This window comes from Barbus barbus (genome assembly GCF_936440315.1).
Source record: "Barbus barbus genome assembly, chromosome: 9".
Classification (NCBI taxonomy): domain Eukaryota; kingdom Metazoa; phylum Chordata; class Actinopteri; order Cypriniformes; family Cyprinidae; genus Barbus; species Barbus barbus.
This window is the reverse complement of record NC_136737.1, coordinates 29,241,603-29,260,637: the sequence shown is the minus strand read 5'-3', so window position 1 is coordinate 29,260,637 and position 19,035 is coordinate 29,241,603. Positions and strand designations below refer to the sequence as shown.

At 41.9% G+C, this 19,035-nt stretch overlaps 1 protein-coding gene across 2 annotated transcripts in view; it reads right to left on the bottom strand.

Moving 5' to 3' along the window:
• LOC306874663 (NLR family CARD domain-containing protein 3-like) overlaps window positions 1-18,350 on the bottom strand; it is a 59,825-nt gene extending 41,475 nt beyond the window's left edge. Inside the window, exons 1-6 of one of the 2 annotated variants that reach the window (XM_079424866.1) lie at window positions 18,277-18,350; window positions 13,917-14,089; window positions 9,196-9,303; window positions 9,019-9,079; window positions 8,351-8,555; window positions 6,432-8,193 (exon numbers count right to left, since the gene is read on the bottom strand). In XM_079424866.1, the coding sequence (XP_079280992.1) occupies window positions 6,432-8,193; window positions 8,351-8,555; window positions 9,019-9,079; window positions 9,196-9,303; window positions 13,917-13,975 (2,195 nt within the window). In that variant the 5' untranslated portion in view covers window positions 13,976-14,089; window positions 18,277-18,350. The remainder of the gene's footprint in view (window positions 1-6,431; window positions 8,194-8,350; window positions 8,556-9,018; window positions 9,080-9,195; window positions 9,304-13,916; window positions 14,090-18,276) is intronic. The other variant, XM_079424865.1, reaches the window with a different exon arrangement.
• Between the last annotated feature and the right edge of the window lie 685 nt (window positions 18,351-19,035).

Sequence of the window (19,035 nt, the reverse complement as noted above, 5' to 3'; positions counted from 1 at the left end):
TCCCTGTAAGTTATTTCTATGCATCAATCCACTCATTAAACCGGTCCAGGGGTTACTGATGTTTCAATTATTAGAACAACTACAGTTACTACTAGTCCCACTTAAAGCACAGAGTAGACTCTAGAATCAACCAAGTTACCCTACAGACAACTACAGATGGGTTTCTGAGCATTATGATCTTGAAATTCATGTGTAGAGAAGAACCATTTATGGATGCTGGCAGCAACAGTTCTGCAGCAAAGTGTTCAAATCATAAAAGTTTTGATAGAAACATTTCAAAACGGTAAAGAGCGAGAAAAACATTTAGTGATCTGGTCTGAATGTTAAAAAGTGCTCTCCTACTTTATTTCAAGCGTCTAATTTAGCTTTAGAGGTCTCATATAATAAGCTTACCTGTGTCCAAGGTTAAAAAAAAAAGACTTTATTTTTCTCATAAACAGCATCAGAGTTTGTTCAAGGATTCAGTCTCACTAAAACCTCCTTTCTGAGTCTCTACTCTGCTCTGATTGGTCAGATGTCAGTCTGCTGTTGGTTCTACCATACGTACTACCGGCACATCCGGGAACTTCACTGTCCATTTAGTCACCGCCCCTTTTTAGGGGAAAATAAACTAGACTTCCCATAGACTTCAATACAAAATAGCGGCACAAAGCAGCGTCCGTACACAGCCGGCAGGTGAGAATAACTTAAGAAATCACTGAGATTAAACATGTCAAGTAATTATATGTCCACCCTGACTGCCGTAGAGCGTGAAAGATACGTCCACAAACTTAATTTGGTCAATTTAAAAACATGTCCCTTCATTCTCCCAGCGTCAAATTGGTGTAACAACCCCACCCAGTGGCCATATCTTGTCTTATGTCTTAATCCATATCTTGCTGTTATGGAAATATCATGAATTACGGATGATGCTATCGAAAGCTAAGCTAGGCTAGTTGTATGGCTGGACAGAAAAGTGCTCTCAGTACTCTAAATATAAAGACATAATATATACATTTAAAGAGATTTACTTTCAAATACGAACTAAAATCATTCACTGGCTCACCTGGTGACTCGATGAGGTACGAGTAAATGTCCGGGTAAGACACCTCTGGACACTGGGAGGGGTTGTTACACCAGTTTGACACTGGGAGAATGAAGGGACATGTTTTTAAATAAATAATTATATATAAAAATCTTGCAGATAAAGGATGATAATTGCACACAGAACACATCAATAGTATCTTATTTAAAATATTCTGCAACCCAGGGGGGTTTAATTTAATTTAATTCTTAAATTCGTATTACAGAAGCAAATCTTAACTTGATTTGGGATTCTTATCCTATCTTACAAAATAGTATCTTATCTCTAGTTAGGAAATCTTAAATGGCATAATCAAGCTCGACAATCCACTCTCAGGTCTGTTACCAAGCAACCAACACTGCTCAAGCTGCTGATAAGGGAAAATCGCCTTTTGCAAAAAAACGTAAGGCATTAGTCACTTGCACTACAACCAGTAATGCTCCGTGACACTTTTGTTGGTCTCTATAATGCTAGTTGCAGTTTCTGTGCTAACTTTAATATGTTGTGCGGCAGTCTGTAATTACTTATAAATGTTTTGTCATCAAAATATAACACATCTTCAGGGTCCTCCAAGAGTCTTTCTACCATTAAACATCTTCATTCTTCATTTTCAACTATTAATAAATGTAATACCATTGTCGGACAGCACAGTTGTAAGCGTTTTTTTTTTTCTTTCTGTTAGCTTTCCAGATAATTTTGAAGTTAGGACAGCTGTGGGGTTGTCCTAAAGTTAAGACAGTTTTTAGGGTTTTTTTGTCAAGTTAGGAGGTTTCTGTAATACCCCTTTCCTATCTATAGTTAAGATAGGATAACGCACTTAGGAAATGTTTTGTAATAGCTTTTGTCCTAAATGTGGTCCTAACTGAAATTACCATGGTTACCAAACAGATAAGACAAGATTTTAAAGTTCGGATCTTTCTGTAATACGCCCCCAGGTTCCTAATTAATGGGGTGGCCATATGTGCCATTTATACAGGACACGTCCTGGCCAGGATTTGCATATTGCCTCAAACATCCAAAGTAGTGTGTCCAATAACATGCAGGTATTGTACATAATGGACTAATTGTGGCGCGTGAGAAGGTGAGAAGGATCAAAGGGATCAAATACGCGCACGTGTTTGTTGTTTGTACGACACCAAAGTACCGCGAGAGTGATTTGAAGCATAAGGAGCCGTCTGCTCTGCTCTCTATAGCTCGCCTGAAATAATGTCATACAACGATCCATCTGCACAGTGAAAACAGACAAAACCTGCATATTTTAGGCAATATAGCAATCCTGCTCACCCTACTAATTAACATACCCAGAAGTTTTGCATTACATACTTATAAGGTTATTGTTACATATTATAGTAATTATTAACTGATAAATCATACCAGACACCACCTTACCTTTCACTGCGTTGATGTACTTCTCCTCTAATTTAGCTTTGTCTGACTTTGTGACAACATGATGCATGGCATCCTTAAGAGGGCTGATTCGTGACGGTATTTCAATCTGAAAAAAAAAGAAAGAGAATAAAAATGATTTGATAAAGCTTTCCAGTCAAAAATCATTCTTAAACATTAAATTGTATGATTATGCGATCACCAACTTAAAAACAGAGAAATATTTCAGGCCACACTTAACTTTAGGCCTTAGCCTCAACAGTTAATTAGAGCTAATGCTAACTAGCTAGCCTACAACTTTAGATCTAATTAGCCTAATTGGTTTAAAATGTGCTTACCTTGTGTTTGACTTTTTCTTCTTTAACTTTAGCATCTCCTGCAAACAATCTCCTTGAGTCGGTATCTGCTGTAAACAATCTTCTTGTCCTCGTCCGTGTGAAGTGTTCATTTAATAATCATAGTTTCATATCGCTGATGATATGGTTGCTAATGAGGAGAGGAAGTGGGCGGGGCTGTGACCATATATGGAGAATGTGTGTGTGGAGAAGCGCGCGCAGTACCGCTCAGAAATGTTTGGGGGCGCAGCTGAGCACGAGCTTCACACGGATTCACGGATAAACGTGTGTTATGAGCCAACGCTGAAACTCCGCCCAGCAGCTTCAGAACAGCTCTTCTATTCAAACTGTACTGTATATGATTTCTATTCAAACTGAAAGCATAATCTAGGCTAGCCGCTGCCGTTTTCAAAGCAAAACTGTGACATTTCATTCACTAACGCTCTTCAATCTAAGCGCATATACTTACTTGCCGGCAACCCGCCAAAATAAAAGCTCGCTGATTTCACCTTTGAAAATGATGAAAATTCTAATAATAATAATATATGCCAAAATATTAGCATTTTATTTTTAAGCTATAAAATAATTGTATTTATAAGTAATACTCCATTTTTATTTTAAAATTAAATAATATTATCACACTTGATTATTTAGTTTATTATTTTATTTTTTAAAAATCTAAATAAAGTGCAATATTATTATCACTATTATTAATTTATTTTTTATAGTTATATTTTATGGGTCACACTACATGCCGTGGCCTGTGTGAGGACTAAACCAAATCTCCAGGTTCTCATATGAACCAGGCTGAAAAACTTATAAGCACCTCTGTTTATATGCTTTCCCTGATGGGGACCTGACTTTTAGTCCCTACAACGCAAGAGGTCCTCATGACGTGACTGTGTAAACAGACTCATGTCCTCACAACGAGATGAACACACACACACACACACACACACACACATATGCACACACACACACACACATACACACACACACACACACACACACACACGCACACACATGTAAAATCTCCTTCCTCACTAATGACACCTCACTGCTTGTGAAAGCAATTCCTCTCAACAGAAAAATCATAATATGTGCATATATAGTATCTGAATTACTATTTTTACAAATGCATTACAAAATTGTACAAAAATGCAAATACGTTTAGATAATTCTAACTCTTTTCCTTACAAATATCATATACTTGTATTATAACCTAGCAGGCCTGCGTGGCCTCATGTGATTCCATTACGATACAATGTTGCCTTGAGGTTTTTTGTAATTTCCTAAAATACATTTGATGATATATAATGTAAAGTTTTTGAAAATACTTCTTTACTTACTAATTGTTATGAATCCTGGCCATGCACTTCCACTCACTCACCACCAGAGGTCACCCGCTCACAACATGGACTTTCACACTACACAGCACATTGGACTCCATTTCCCATCATCCATCACACTGATCACACCCACACCTGAGAACCATCTCGCAATCACACTATGGCTGTGTCCAAATTCAGGGTCTGCATCCTTCGGAGTACTCATTTGAAGGATGTTACGTCACAGCGCCGCGACGAAGGCTGTCCAAATTCGTAGGATCCTTCAAATGCGGCCCACAAATACGTCCTCCTTTTCCCCGAATTGGAAGGATGGGTGTGGTGGATCCTTTCCCGTCCTACCTATCCCATAATTCTTTTCGGCAGAGCGTAATGGTGGACGAAGCGAGCGGTAGCGGAGTGGGAGAGGAGTTTCTCTGACAAAACAAGCTAAAGTTTATGCTTCGGCTCAATGAATTTGTAGGAGAAATTAGTAGAATACTTAAAAACAAATAAAAATAGGCTATAATGGCTTACCTGGATGTGACTGTCTTGTAGTCTGATATAAAAAACTCTCCGACAACGAGCAAAGAAAGTATTTAATTTATTTAATTGCTTTATTTCTTCCAAAAGAATTAAAATGAGGAGAATAACTCTTTGTTTGTCCATTTTCCCGCTTCTTGCTTGGCGCTGTCACGGTTGCTAGGCGACAGGATATGAGCAACCGGTAAGGGAGGGAACTGAAAGAAGGGTAGGCTGTCCAAATTCACAAACACCGACTTCCGGGTTTTGCGGACTTCGGAGGATCCCTCCTCCTTCAACCGGGTAGGAAGGATCCTAAGGAGGATGCAGACCCTGAATTTGGACACAGCCTATATTAACCTGGGACTTCCTCTTGCTCTCTGCCAAGTATTGTCTAGCCTAGCTACCTTACCAAGCGTTCCTTGTTTTCCATGTTGATTTCCTGTGTTCTGATTCCTGCCTGTTCTCCTGGATTATTCTCTCTGCCTTGCCCTGTTTGGACTGTTTACTGCTCGTTTGGATTATTGCTCGTTCTCCTGGATTATTCTCTATGCCTAGCCCTCTGGATACTGTTTGCTGATCGTCGACCCACGCTGCCCTTCGGATTGCTCTGTGTCTTGCCTCTGCCATACCTGTCTGCTGTTTATTGACCCTGCCTGTCTTGACCACGTTTTGTAATAAAGCTTTGCAAATGGATCCGCACGTCTCGTCAACCCCGTAACACTAATGAAGATGACTTAGAATTTTTGTAGACAATTATATGGAAGAGCATATACTTACTTACTGGCAACCCGCCAAAATAAAAGCTTGCTGATTTTACGTTTGAAAACAATAAATTTAAATAATAATAATATATGCCAAAATGTTAGCATTTTGTTTTTATGTTTACTATAAAATAATTGTATTTGTAAGTAATACTCCATTTTTATTTAAAAATTAACCCTGGTAGCACACGTACATCTCGGAGACGTCTATTTGATGTCTGCATTTACATCTGCAAGACATATTTTTTAGGGTGTTTGCTCATCTGCAATACGTCTATAGGACGTTTCCTTTTAGATGTCAAATAGACGTCTATTAGATGTCTTTAAGATGTTTATGATTTAGAATCCATGTAAAACTGACATCTTACAGACATCTGCCAGATGTTTGTAGACAGCAGATGCTTTCCAGATCAAGAGATCTTTAACAGACATCTTGCAGACGTACGCGTGCTATCTGGGAAATAATATTATCACACTTGATTATTTAGTTTATTATTTAAAAAACTAAAAGTGCAATATTATTATCACTATTATTATTATTTTTTATATAGTTATATTTTATGAGTAAACAGACTCATGTCCCCACAGCGAGATGAACACCAGAACACACACACACACACATACAAACACACACTCACTCAACCTGAGACACCAAGTATTAAGTGTGAGCCTGAGCTCGGAGCCGCTGAGTCACGTGATGGCATGACAACCAAACACAGTTTAGCAGGAGAGGAGCAGCAATGTTTCATACGAGATGTGAAAAGAGCGGCTAATACACACACAGAAATGTCTACACTTTGTGGTATGTATTAAATAATGTTATTAAGTGTATAGGAGAAAAAAATAACCTAAAGTATCGATCTTATCAGGCTACGCCCACACCTAACACACACGCACACACACACACTCACTCATGCACACACTCACGCGCACACTCATGCACACACTCACTCACACACTCACACACAGTGTAGAGAAACACAGGCCTACTGTTTACAATAAAGTTAATAAAACAAAGACACTGTAAAATACTCACTCAATCTTTCTAGATGCTTTGATCACTGGCAGCAGCCTCAGGAGACCTTCTTCTGATCGATCATATTTACTCAGATTAAACTCATCCAGCTCTTCTTCTGAATTCAGCAGCACAAACACCAGAGCCGACCACTGAGCAGGAGACGGATAGACTCCAGAGAGACGATAGACACCTGTTCCGCTGACGTATGTTTGTACCTCCTGCTCCAGTGAACGATCATTCAGTTCATTCAGACAGTGGAACAGATTGATGAATTTCTCTGGAGACGGATTCTTCCTGATCTTCTGTTTGATGTATTCAGCTGTGTCCTGATTGATCTGAGAGCTGCTTACTGTCTTTCTCAGGAGGCCTTGTAAGAGAGTCTGATTAGACTCTAGTGAGAGACCTAGAAGGAACCGGAGGAAAAGGTCCCAGTGTCCGTTCTCACTCTGTAAGGCCTTGTCCACTTCACTCTTCAGTAAACTGGTCATTGTTGATCTGAACTTATTCCTCAGTCCTGTGTTTTGTTCAGAAAAGGACAGCAGCTTGAATAAAGCAGCAAGAAACTCCTGAATACTCAGATGAACAAAGCTGTACACCTTCCCCAGCTGCAGTCCAGACTCCTCTCTGAAGATCTGGGTACAAACTCCTGAGTACACTGACACTTCTCTGACATCAATGCCGCTCTCTTTCAGGTCCTCTTCATAGAAGATCAGGTTCCCTTTTTCCAGCTGTTCAAAAGCCAGTTTTCCTAGAGACAGAATAGTCTTTCTAGCCTGATCAGAATCAAGTTCATATTTCCCATCGTACTTCTGAGTCTTCAGTTTGGTCTGAAAGATCAGGAAGTGTGTGAACATTTGTGTGAGAGTCTTGGGAATCTCTGCTCTCTCTGCTTTACCCATCATCCTCTCCAGAACAGCGGCTGAAATCCAGCAGAAGACTGGGATGTGACACATGATGAACAGACTTCTTGATGATCGGATTTGTGTGACGATCCTATCAGCCAGACTCGGATCATTTATTCTCTTCCTGAAATATTCCTCCTTCTGAGGGTCGTTGAATCCTCGTACCTCTGTGACCTGGTGGACACACTCAGGAGGGATCTGATTGGCTGCTGCTGGTCGAGAGGTGATCCAGAGGAGAGCAGAAGGAAGTAGATTCCCCTTGATGAGGTTGGTCAGCAGCACATCCACTGAGGCTGATTCTGTCACATCAGACAAGCTCCGATTGTTTTGGAAATCTAGACGCAGTCGACACTCATCCAGACCATCAAAAATGAACATGACTTTGTAGTCATCATAATCTGCTGACTTAAATTCTTTTGTTTCTGTGTGAAGGTGGTTTAGAAGTTGCTTAAGGCTGAGATTTTTCTGTATCAGATTCAGCTCCCTGAAAGGAAGTGGAAATATGAAATGAACATCCTGATTGGCTTTTCCTTCAGCCCAGTCCAGAATGAACTTCTGCACAGAGACTGTTTTTCCAATTCCAGCGACTCCTTTAGTCAGCACAGTTCTGATGGGTTTGTCTTGTCCAGGTGAGGGTTTAAATATGTCATTGCAGTTGATTGGTGTCTCCTGTGTCTCTGGTCTCCTGGACACTGTCTCAATCTGTCTCACCTCATGTTCATTATTGACCTCTCCACTGCCTCCCTCTGTGATGTAGAGCTCTGTGTAGATCTCATTCAGACGCGTTGAGTCTCCATGATTGGACAGTCCTTCATTGATTCTCCGATATTTATCCTGTAGTCTGGATCTGAGTTTTTGTTGATACACAGGCATCAGTTCTGAGCAAAGGAAATAATTCTTGTTATTGGCAGAGCAATATTTTAGAAATGTATTTTTAGGTTTGATATGTTAGATATTAGATTGTGTCATGAGATTCAGAGACAGAAGGTTCATAATAAAAACACAGGCTATAATCAGCTGATCCAGAGCTCTTACTGGTCTGTAGTGTGTTAGCGAGGTCTGTCTGGTTCATCTTCCTCAGGATGAACAGTGTGATCTTCAGAAGCCCCTCTCTGACTCTGATATGACCCTCGTCAGCATAATGGTCTCTTTCAGAGCATTCTGGGTAATCTGGACTCAGTAGTCTCTTAAAACCTTTCAGCTCACTCTTCATCACAGAGATGATGTTCTGCTCAAGCTCCTGAAATAGTGAATATTATTTTGTTTAGTCAAAGGCATGAATACTAAACATAACTGAATTATATCACACCTGCTAATAACTTCCACTGTTTGCTCAGACATCAGCGTCTACAGATACTGAGGTTAAAAGAGGGAGTTTGACTGGATTGGCTGTTTGCTAGATTGATGTTCATCTTTGTGCAGCAGTCAGGTTACATATGGATCCAGCTTCTCTACTTTAGTGATCATTGATCTGCTTTATAGTGGCCTACAAATTATCTTACATTGATAGGAAAGTAAATGTGACTATTACAGAGAGGATTTCACAGATTTCCCCATTTCTTAATACTTTTACCCAGAGAGTTATTGTGTTGGGATGGACATACACACTCACACACACACACACACACACACACACATACGCACATACACACACACACACACACACAGACACGCACATACACACACAGACACACAAAACCAACCTTGAAAATGGAGTCTAAGTTCTTCTTTGCTGAATGTAATTCTGGTCCTTCATGTTTTTGACTGTAGTTAAAAACATGTAAATATATGCATATAAACATGTATGGAAGTATTTAATACAGATCAGTAAATGAATGAATATATTATATATATTTATTATACTGTAAACTAAACAGCACCTCAGATCAGCAGATGATTCTCCCGAGCTGAAATGAATTGGATGACCCATTGACGCGTCACTCTTGATGGACACATAGCTGGGTTCAGGAGAGTCATTCTCACACAGACTGAAACACAACAGCAATACAAACTGTTTCTGAAAATCTCACACTGCTCTGACAGAAACACCTTTACTGTTTCACACTCCCTTTAATGTTCATCTTTCACTGAAAAATGGCGATGGGGAGGTTGTTGAATTTTTAAATATGCATTTCATATTTCCTACATGATTAATTTATGTTCCTCATCTAAACATATTTGAATCATGTACCATGTATTTATTCTGTAAGGATGTTCAATCACATAGAATTAGTCATGTTGAAGCTAAATAATGTAGTTATGAGTTCTTCAGAAACCCCGCTCCTTTGTGAAGGAAACGTCTCGGTTACTAATGTAACCCTCGTTCCCTGAAGGAGGGAACGGGAGACGTAACGTCGACGTGACGACGTAATTGGGATCACTTCAGAGAGCCCTATCAACTTCGAGTATCTACAGAACAAGCCAATGAACGTTGGCGTGCGTGAACGCGTCACGCGCCCCCGCCCCGCCGCGCGGGTATAAACAGGAAGTGGGCGCATGCACACATTGTTTTTCGCTGAGGAGCCGAGATTTGTGACGGCCATGCAGCGATGGTCAGCAACAGTGGTGACGGGACGTTACGTCTCCCGTTCCCTCCTTCAGAGAACGAGGGTTACATTAGTAACCGAGACGTTCCCTTTCAGTCGCTCACATTCGACGTAACGTCGAAGTGACGACGTAATTGGGATCCCATGGAAAACGCCACGGTTGCTGCCACTTCCAGCGCCCTACGCAAGACTCTCAGCCCCCCAACTGCTGGGGCGGAAGACCTGCGTAGAGGGAGTTCAACTGCTGTTCCATTACACCCCACACAGTGAACTCTTAATAACACTGGGAAAGCGTACCTTCCCAGGGGAAAGGACGCTGCGGAGCCACATCCTGCCCGAAGGGGGGTAACATGTGGAGAATACACATATGGACTGGCCGAGGGGGCAGTGCAACATATGGAATGTCACTGGGGTGTCTCCACCCGAAGGGGGAGACACACCGGACAGTGACGGCAGAGCAGACTCTGCCAAGGGAAGACACGGGCTCACCGCAGGAAGCTGGTCGTGGAAGAATACACATATGGGATAGCCGCAGGGAACACACATATGGAACCCAGCCTAGCACAAGTTACACAAGCATACGAGCACTAGGCCTGGCGTCGGACGCTCCGCAACGTCCGACTGCCGAAGGGGTGCGGAGGAACTCACAGGCTTCGCCAAGTGGGGAACTCGACTGGAGTACAAAGCGCACGTATCCGTTCCTAGGAAGGGAGTGGCGCAGCAAGCCGACACTAAGGCGGGAGCTTCGATGTTACCGGCTAGAAGAAGCGAGTACACAGGAAGAAACCGGCTCAACACGTAAGCTATAAAACCTACGAACGTGTTAGGTGTCGCCCAGCCCGCAGCTCTACAGATGTCTGTCAGCGAGGCGCCGTGTGCCAGCGCCCAGGAAGAAGCGACACCCCTAGTGGAGTGCTTTCAACCCAGGTGGGCAGGGCACGCCTTGGACTTCGTAAGCCAAGGCGATGGCATCCACTATCCAGTGGGCCATCCTCTGCTTGGAGACAGCCTTCCCTTTCTGCTGGCCTCCGTAACAGACGAAGAGCTGATCTGAGGTCCTGAGGCTTTGCGTTCTGTCCACGTACAGACGCAGAGCGCGAACGGGACAGAGAAAAGCCAGGGCTGGGTCTGCCTCCTCCGAAGGCAGCGCTTGAGGGTTCACTACCTGGTCCCGGAAGGGAGTGGTAGGAACCTTGGGCACGTATCCTTAGCGGGAGCGGAGGACGCCGCAGAAGGCCGACCTCGGCGACGAGTAGACGAAGGATCTGCGGCCGGTGGACGGGAGAATGCAGCAGCGGTCCGCCGGGGCAGGATGTGCCGGATGGCCTCCGTCTGCTTCTGTGCGGCCGAGAACTGCTGGGCAAAGCTCTCGACCGCGTCGCCGAACAACCCAACCCGGGAAAGAGGGGCATCCAGGAACCGATATTTATCGGCGTCCCTCATATCCGCCAGGTTGAGCCAAAGGTGGCGCTCCTGGACCACCAAGGTGGACATCGCCTGACCGACTGAACGTGCAGTTTCGTTCGTCGCCCGGAGGGCGAGGTCGGTTGCCACACGGAGCTCCCGAAGGAGCTCTGGGTCAGAACCACCCTCGTTCATGTCCATGAGCGCCTGGGCCTGGTGGACCTGCAAGAGCGCCATGGCATGGAGGGCGGAAGCAGCCTGTCCACAGGCCTTGTAAGCCCTCGCCGTTAGACCGGACGAGAACCTACAGGCCCTGTACGGGAGGCGCGGATTACCCCGCCAAGAGGAAGCGGACGCCGGACACAGTTGCATCGCGACGGCCCGCTCCACTGGAGGGATATCCACATACCCCTCAGCTGCCCCGCCGTCGAGGGTGGCGAGGGGGGAGGAGCCAGTAGAACGGCTTCGGGCACTATACGGTGCCTTCCACGTCCTAGAAAGCTCCTTATGCACCTCCGGAAAGAAAGGTACCGGGGCGGCGCACTGAGAACCAGCACGGCCCGCCCCGAGAAACCAATCGTCCAACCGAGAAGGTTCGGGACGTGGTGGAGGGATCCACACAAGCCCAACCTTCTCAGCGCCCGGGAAAGCATAGCCGCCCATTCTGGATCCGGCTCGGACGCCACACGCCCCGAGGGAGGTAACGCAGCCGAGTCATCATCTCCAGAGGACTGAAGCTCCCCCTCCGATGCTGCGATCGACATCTGGTCGTCAGGAGGAGCCCCAAAGGAAACGGCTGGTCGTTCCGGAGAAGGACCAAGACGTTCGCCAAGGGACTCCAGTGGCAGCAGCGCTTGTGAGGCATGAGGGGCCCGCGGAGGTTGACTCGACGGGGAAGCCCTCACGGTAATCCTCAGATCACCCTGGTCATGCACCGAAGTAGGTCTATACTTCGGGGCAGAATAAACACTAGATCGGGGCATAGGCGAGGGGACTGCACCTCCCTTGAGGTAAGCGAGTCTCGATCTAAGCGCTGAGATAGTCATATTCCCGCAATGGGAACACGAACTATCCACAAAAGCTGCCTCAGCGTGTTGAAGGCCCAAACACGAGAGGCAACTACTGTGGCCATCTGCTGGCGCCAGGGAATGACGGCATCCAGAAACGCACAAGCGGAATGACATCTTGAAAAAGACGCAGGGTCACGCTTGTGTTGCTCTTTTAGTGAAAACAAAAAATAGAAAATAACTCTCTAGTGCTGAGGCACCCAGGGGTAGCCACGGTGTGAATGAACACACAGGGAAACGCCCACCGGACCGACACACAGCAGTTGTGAGCTGCAATGCTCGCGGCCACCGCTGATCGCGCCGTCACACCAACACCAGGAGAGTCCTCTTCTTGTTCTCAAGGCAGTCTTACTGTAGAGTTCGGAAGTGAAAGCTCGGCTCCGAAGCGAAAGACAATGTGTGCGTGCGCCCGCTTCCTGCTTATACCCGCGCGGCGGGGCGGGGGCGCTACGTCGAACGTGAGCGACTGAAAGGGAACTGATTCGCACCCATCACCATTTAGGCTCTCGCTGTGGATGGATCTGAGCTCTACACGGAGTTAGGGAACATAAACGGAGATCAATTATGTTGAAAGAACATAGAAATATCTGCAACCGATGTACATATTTTTTTAATGTTATTTTTTTTTCATGGAGGACTGTGTTGTGTCTTGAGAGTTAAAAGATTAAAGTATTATTTTCTATCAATAAAAGGATCTGGCCCATGTGCCCTCTTCATTCATGCATTATAAAATAGAGCAATACAGAGTAAAATAGAGCAATACAGAGACACTGGTGCAGGGACGGATGATGACGCAGAGGTGCCCTGGACTGATTATAGGCCCTCCTCAGTTCAAATTGCAGTCATTTTTCTTACCTTCAAATAGCAATGGACTTCAGTATTGTAATACATTATAAACCAGTATGCAATAATAACGTATTGAGTGTAAATTAGCATTTTAATTCAGGTTATTAAATGGATGCCACCTTATTGATACAATAAAGCCCTCCCTACACCTACCCTAACCCTGCCTACCCGTTACTGTATTTTCAACTTTTTGGTTATTTCTTTCATTTTTATTAAAAATAAATGCCTTTACGATGTGATATGAGATTTGAAAAGGGAGAAATAAAGTCTAGTCGATCGCGTCAAAAATCCTCCCATAAGTGATTTAGCATCTGCGCCACTGGAGCTGCTGGTCATTGTACTCATGAGAGCAGAATTCATTCAGGGAGCGCTCACACTGAATAAAACACTCATCTGAATGCCTCTTATTGGTCATTGTACTCATGAGCTCAACAGAATCATGTGTGATTGGTCATAATGCGCAGTGCTGGAGCTAAAAACACAGCAGTCTCTGGCTCCGTGCCAGACAGTGAAGTTGAGCAAACACAGATTTGAATTTAGCACCGAACATCTAATCACACCGGTGTGATCGTTTATCAGAGACAAAAATATATTAATCAGCTATTTGTGTCTTTTGGAAGCTGCATTCAAAATCCACTTGACTCAAAGATCTGAGGGGCACGGTTGAAATCGTGTTATTGTAGCATGCATTTATTGTTTCTGAACATTAAAAATGTGAAACATATTCAGTTTTCTCACCTCTTGACTGTCTTTATCGGTGTGTGATGTTCTTCAGAGAGATTCATTCTGGAGGCCATGGTTTCATCTAAAAGCAGATACAGATGTTGATACACAGAGTGAGTTATGAATCATCTCAGCAGTTAATTTTCTCAAATCCAGCTCTGTCTCATCAGTCAGTCCTCAGTAATGACCTGCACACATGAAAAACTATTTCATCCGGATATTATTTAAACAGAATCACATTATTCACAAACTGCGTAACAAGTTCAGACGAGCACTGTGTTAAAATGAAAGTAAAGCTGGAATCAGACGATTTACAGACTCTGTGTTTTATCTCCTAATGTCATTTTAACTACTTTCAGAATATCTGATCCTGCTGCTGTATAGGACTCACTTATTAGATTTTGCACTGTTGTGTTGAAGATGGATGAGGCTGAATTCAAAGCACTGACAGACTTTAAAAGATTTGGAAAGATACCTCAGGGTCTTTCCAGACAAGATAAGTTTATATTTCAAATTTTTGAAAGTAATGTAAAATGTACACCTGGATTTAGTGGCTTCACTGGTTGTTTATAATGATTTTTTAACTTTTTAGATGAAGCTTTGTATTATATAAAAAAAGAAGGTACTTTGGCAAAAGTGGTCAGCACGAAAAAAAGTGCCCAAGAAATTTTTGAAGAGCTCCACAGCAGCCCAATAAATAGGTGCTCACTGTGGCATTAAAAACCCTGGATGCCATAAACAAGTGCTTTTATTGGCCTGGTATGTCTGTGGACATAAAAAAATGGGTGAGTTTAATGTGAATCCTTCGTCATGTTTTCATTCAAGATTCAAGATTTTTAATCTTCACTTACACAATTATACAGAGTCAGTGAAATGTAAGTTTCATACATCTATTATTACCATCAAAAATATTTTAGGTCAAACACTGTGCTGCTTGTTAAAAAAGACAAGTGCTTCTCTGAAGAACCCAACAGAATATACCCCTATCGTGGTAATTCATGTTTTTATGAAAAACACAAGGAATATTTTTGTTGCAGCTGTTTTATATACGTGTGAAATACTCGAGTTGCGCAGATGATGACACAGTATATGGACGATAGCCAGAGATAGCTTAAAAAAATAATTAAAAAATAAAAAGCATCACGCAGCTAACAGAATTTTGTTATAAGAACGTTCTACAAATATTCATTATTGGTTTTGGGAACATAAAAAAATGACCAGTTTTCTTGACGTTAGAGGAACGTTTTAAAACGTATGATGTTCCTCAAACGTTCTTTCAACTTAATTTTGTTTTAAAATTCAACATTCTAGGAATGTTGATTTGTAACATTCCAGGAACGTTGATTTGTAACATTCTAGGAATGTTGATTTGTAACATTTGAATATAAAAATGCCCAGTTTCCTTAACGTTAGTAGAATGTTCCACAGTGTCAACAGACAACATAGTAGAACCACAGCATGAATTAATAAACAAAATACAGGACCGATCTATTTTTGATGTTATTTTTTATTCTCTTTTAAACATATAGTTATTTTACATGTTTTTCCAACTTTTCAGTTGAATTTTAATTATAAATAGCATTGCCAGCTTTACTTTCAGTAGGCCCTACTGTAACTTACAGTACTGTTAGTGAAGCTGGTAATGCTGCGACTTGTTTGTCTATATTACTAATTGCAAAATGATGGGCAATCATAGGCGTAATTTACGGGTGGGACGGGTGGGACATGTCCCCACCACTTTTTACCAGGCTCGATATTGTCCCCACCACTTTTAAAAAGTAACTGAAAAATAGATTGCGTAAGGTATGTATTAAAGGAAAAGCACCATCTACAAATCGTCACTCTTCGTAATCTAATTCATTCATTTAACAAATTTTTCCGCCGGTCAGAAGCTTTTCAACATCCTCAAAGATGAATATTAAGTCTCGTTGTGAAACTATCGCGAGATACGCGATATGCGCCATGGGATATGTAGTTTCCTTTCCCTATAATTAATTAGTCTACAGATCCTGTACCTCTCTTAAAAATTATTTGTAGTCTACAATGTTAATACTGTATTTTAGTTTTAAGGTCTCTGCACACTGAGTCCGAAATTTTCGCATGCGTTTTTTCGCATTCGCAATCTTAAAAATTCGTCACGCACAGAGACCTTGCACACTGAGTCCAATGCGTTTTAAGTAATCCGTTGCGAAAGAATTCGCAAAACTATACAAAATGTCTTCAAGCAGTGAGGATGATTTTGTTGGCCTCTCTCTTTTAAAAAAAAAGAAAAAGGAAATATTGGGTCCATCCAATCTTTAGATTGCGCAGAGAGGAAGGAGAGTTCCACCTCCTTATCAAAGAGCAGCGGGATTATCCCGAGAGATTCAAAGTTTATTTCAGGATGTCAGTGCCTCAGTTTGATACTTTGCTAGCGATACTGAATCCACATATTAAAAAGAAGACCACTAATTTCCGTGAACCAATTTATCCTGAACAGAGACTGTCTGAGGTATGGATACACCAACAGACACACACACACACACACCCCGAACTGCTGCATCGGAAAGGTGCGCGCCAGGCATAAAAAAATAGGCTACAGCAGTTCTTTATATTCTGTATCTTTGTATTCCGCAATTTGTTTGTCATAAAGTGCTCTGTGCTGCAAGAGGAAGTGTATTAATTTGTCTGACACTTTTGGATTTCGCTTGTACGGTGGCTCTGAATTGTCAAAACACCTTCTCAAAGCATCTCAAAATGCTTTATACGGATGCGAAAAACGCAAAAAATCGAACCCGATCCGAATTTTTTTTTTGACGGACGACAATTTCGGAGGCAGTGTGCAAACGTGATTGACAACGTGAGGTCGTATTTATTTTTCAACGTGCGAAAATTTTGGACGAAAAATTCGGACTCAGTGTGCAATGGCCTTTACTGTGCGTGGCTGCTTCACTAAAAAGCTTCTTATATCACTTCCACACTTTCTTTTGGACATTTTGTTGATGTTTTAACATTTATGCTATAGGTAGCAACATTTACCGTTAACTAGCCTTTACATGCGGGTGGGGGAGGAAAAAATAGAGCTTTTATAAAAACGTAATAAAAAAAAACATTCGTCAAAACAATTTCATTTATTTAATTATTTAATTAATAAAGGTAGTTTAACCATTTTAAACACAAATTAACTCTCATTCATGTTTTACACAAGGTTTTGCGTAGTTCAGGATTGGTTAAATTATTTGATTGGATGAGGAAACATTTTGTGGGCTTGTCTTGACTCTTGACGTAATGTTGATTCTTCGTTCAGCGCGTGCATTGATCACACCTACTTTTAGCAAGTTGTCCGGCTTATGCCAGAACATATGCAAGTAATTTGTCAGAACATATGCAAGTAATTCAAAGTAGAATGAATCGTAATACACACACAATAGTGCAATTAATGAATGCGCTGCAGCTGAGCTGACCATGAAATGGTAAGTTCACCATATTTATCTTGCGTATTTTGATTGATATTAGCTACCCTGGATGTGTTGTGATAAGCAAAACGTAACATTCACATTGTGAATGTTACGTTTTGCTTATTTGGATGTTTATAGACATATTTGTGAATGTGATGCATGTGGAAATTAAGTGCATTTCCAACTCTGAACTCAGTCCCCAAGTAAATTCGGTTATTAAATAAACAAATAGCAAAACGTTTTGTGCGGTGTCCCCACCACTTTTCAAAGCAAAGTTACGCCACTGTGGGCAATGATTCACATTTCCCGTGATAATAACATAATTTTATCAAAAGATCTTCCTTTTTTTTCGTTTTCTTTCTTACCGCATTAAAGATTAAATGGCTCTATTTCCGCGCAGGCGCAGTGAGGGAAAAAGCAGTTTAGGACAGTGGTTCGTAGCTCTGCTTCAGCTGTGCGATACCCTCACGAGGGGTGATATGTCAGAAATTCACCCGACCATCCGATTGCCTGTCGGGAGAGGCTAATCGATCATTTCCCCCTGTACACCGAGCAAACACTGCACGATAAACGACACACGACAAAGCTGAAATAGGGCCCGACAAAAAAAAAAAAAAAAGAGTCGCACGAGCCAGAATTCGGCTCAAAACTGGACGAAAATAGCACAGCCCGGCTTAATAGAGGTGAATCGTATCGTATTTCATCCGGATATTATTTAAACAGAATCACATTATTCACAAACTGCAGAACAAGTTCAGACGAGCACTGTGTTAAAATGAAAGTAAAGCTGGAATCAGACGATTTACAGACTCTGTGTTTTATCTCCTAATGTCATTTGAACTACTTTCAGAATATCTGATCCTGCTGCTGTACTTCACTTTAAATCAGTCTGGATTGATTTTGACTATCAAAGATAATTGTGAAATCGTGATACTCACTGTTTTTCTCTCTCAATGCACTTCACTTCCTCATATAACAAAACAGATCCAGTTGTAATAGTTTCACTTTCTCTGTCAGCTTCCTCATCTCTTGCTCCCTCTTCAGGATATGAGTGGAATATTTTAACAGTGTCAAGAATGCAGATATTTTCTTTAGTAATGTGAGGAGCAATAAAAGCAATAATAATCTGGTTATAAGTTAATAAAAACATAAATTTTTCAAAGAGTTATATAAATCAAATCTATCAAAAAGCAGGATTTAAGTGTAGTAAAAAGGCTGCTGGTTACTCTTTACAGATTCCCATCTGCTACTAACACTGTTTACAATAAAACACAGACTTTACACTGAACTACAACACAATCCAAATGAATTACCAGAAACAAGTTTATTTTAATACAGTACCATTTTTAATACAGTCTCAATAGTCTCTCAATGCAGCACCTACTTATAACTACAGTATACAGTCCTTGCTAAAGTATCTGGAGCACATCCTCATGTTGTCTGTAATGCAATGAGAAAACCAGTCAGCCGACAGGATTTTGAGCAGCAGTTCTGGTACATGTGGCTACAAAAATTAGCAAAATCATATGTGAGCACATGTATCCCATTGGTTCTACCTAGACCAGAAACCCCTTCTTTCTTATAAGGAGTTTAGGAGTAACTGATAAGATGGATTGTGGACTAAACTATATCATCTTATCTTCTGTTGCTGTCAGATATTGTAAGAAAAATGACTTTCATTACTCATAACTTTTGCA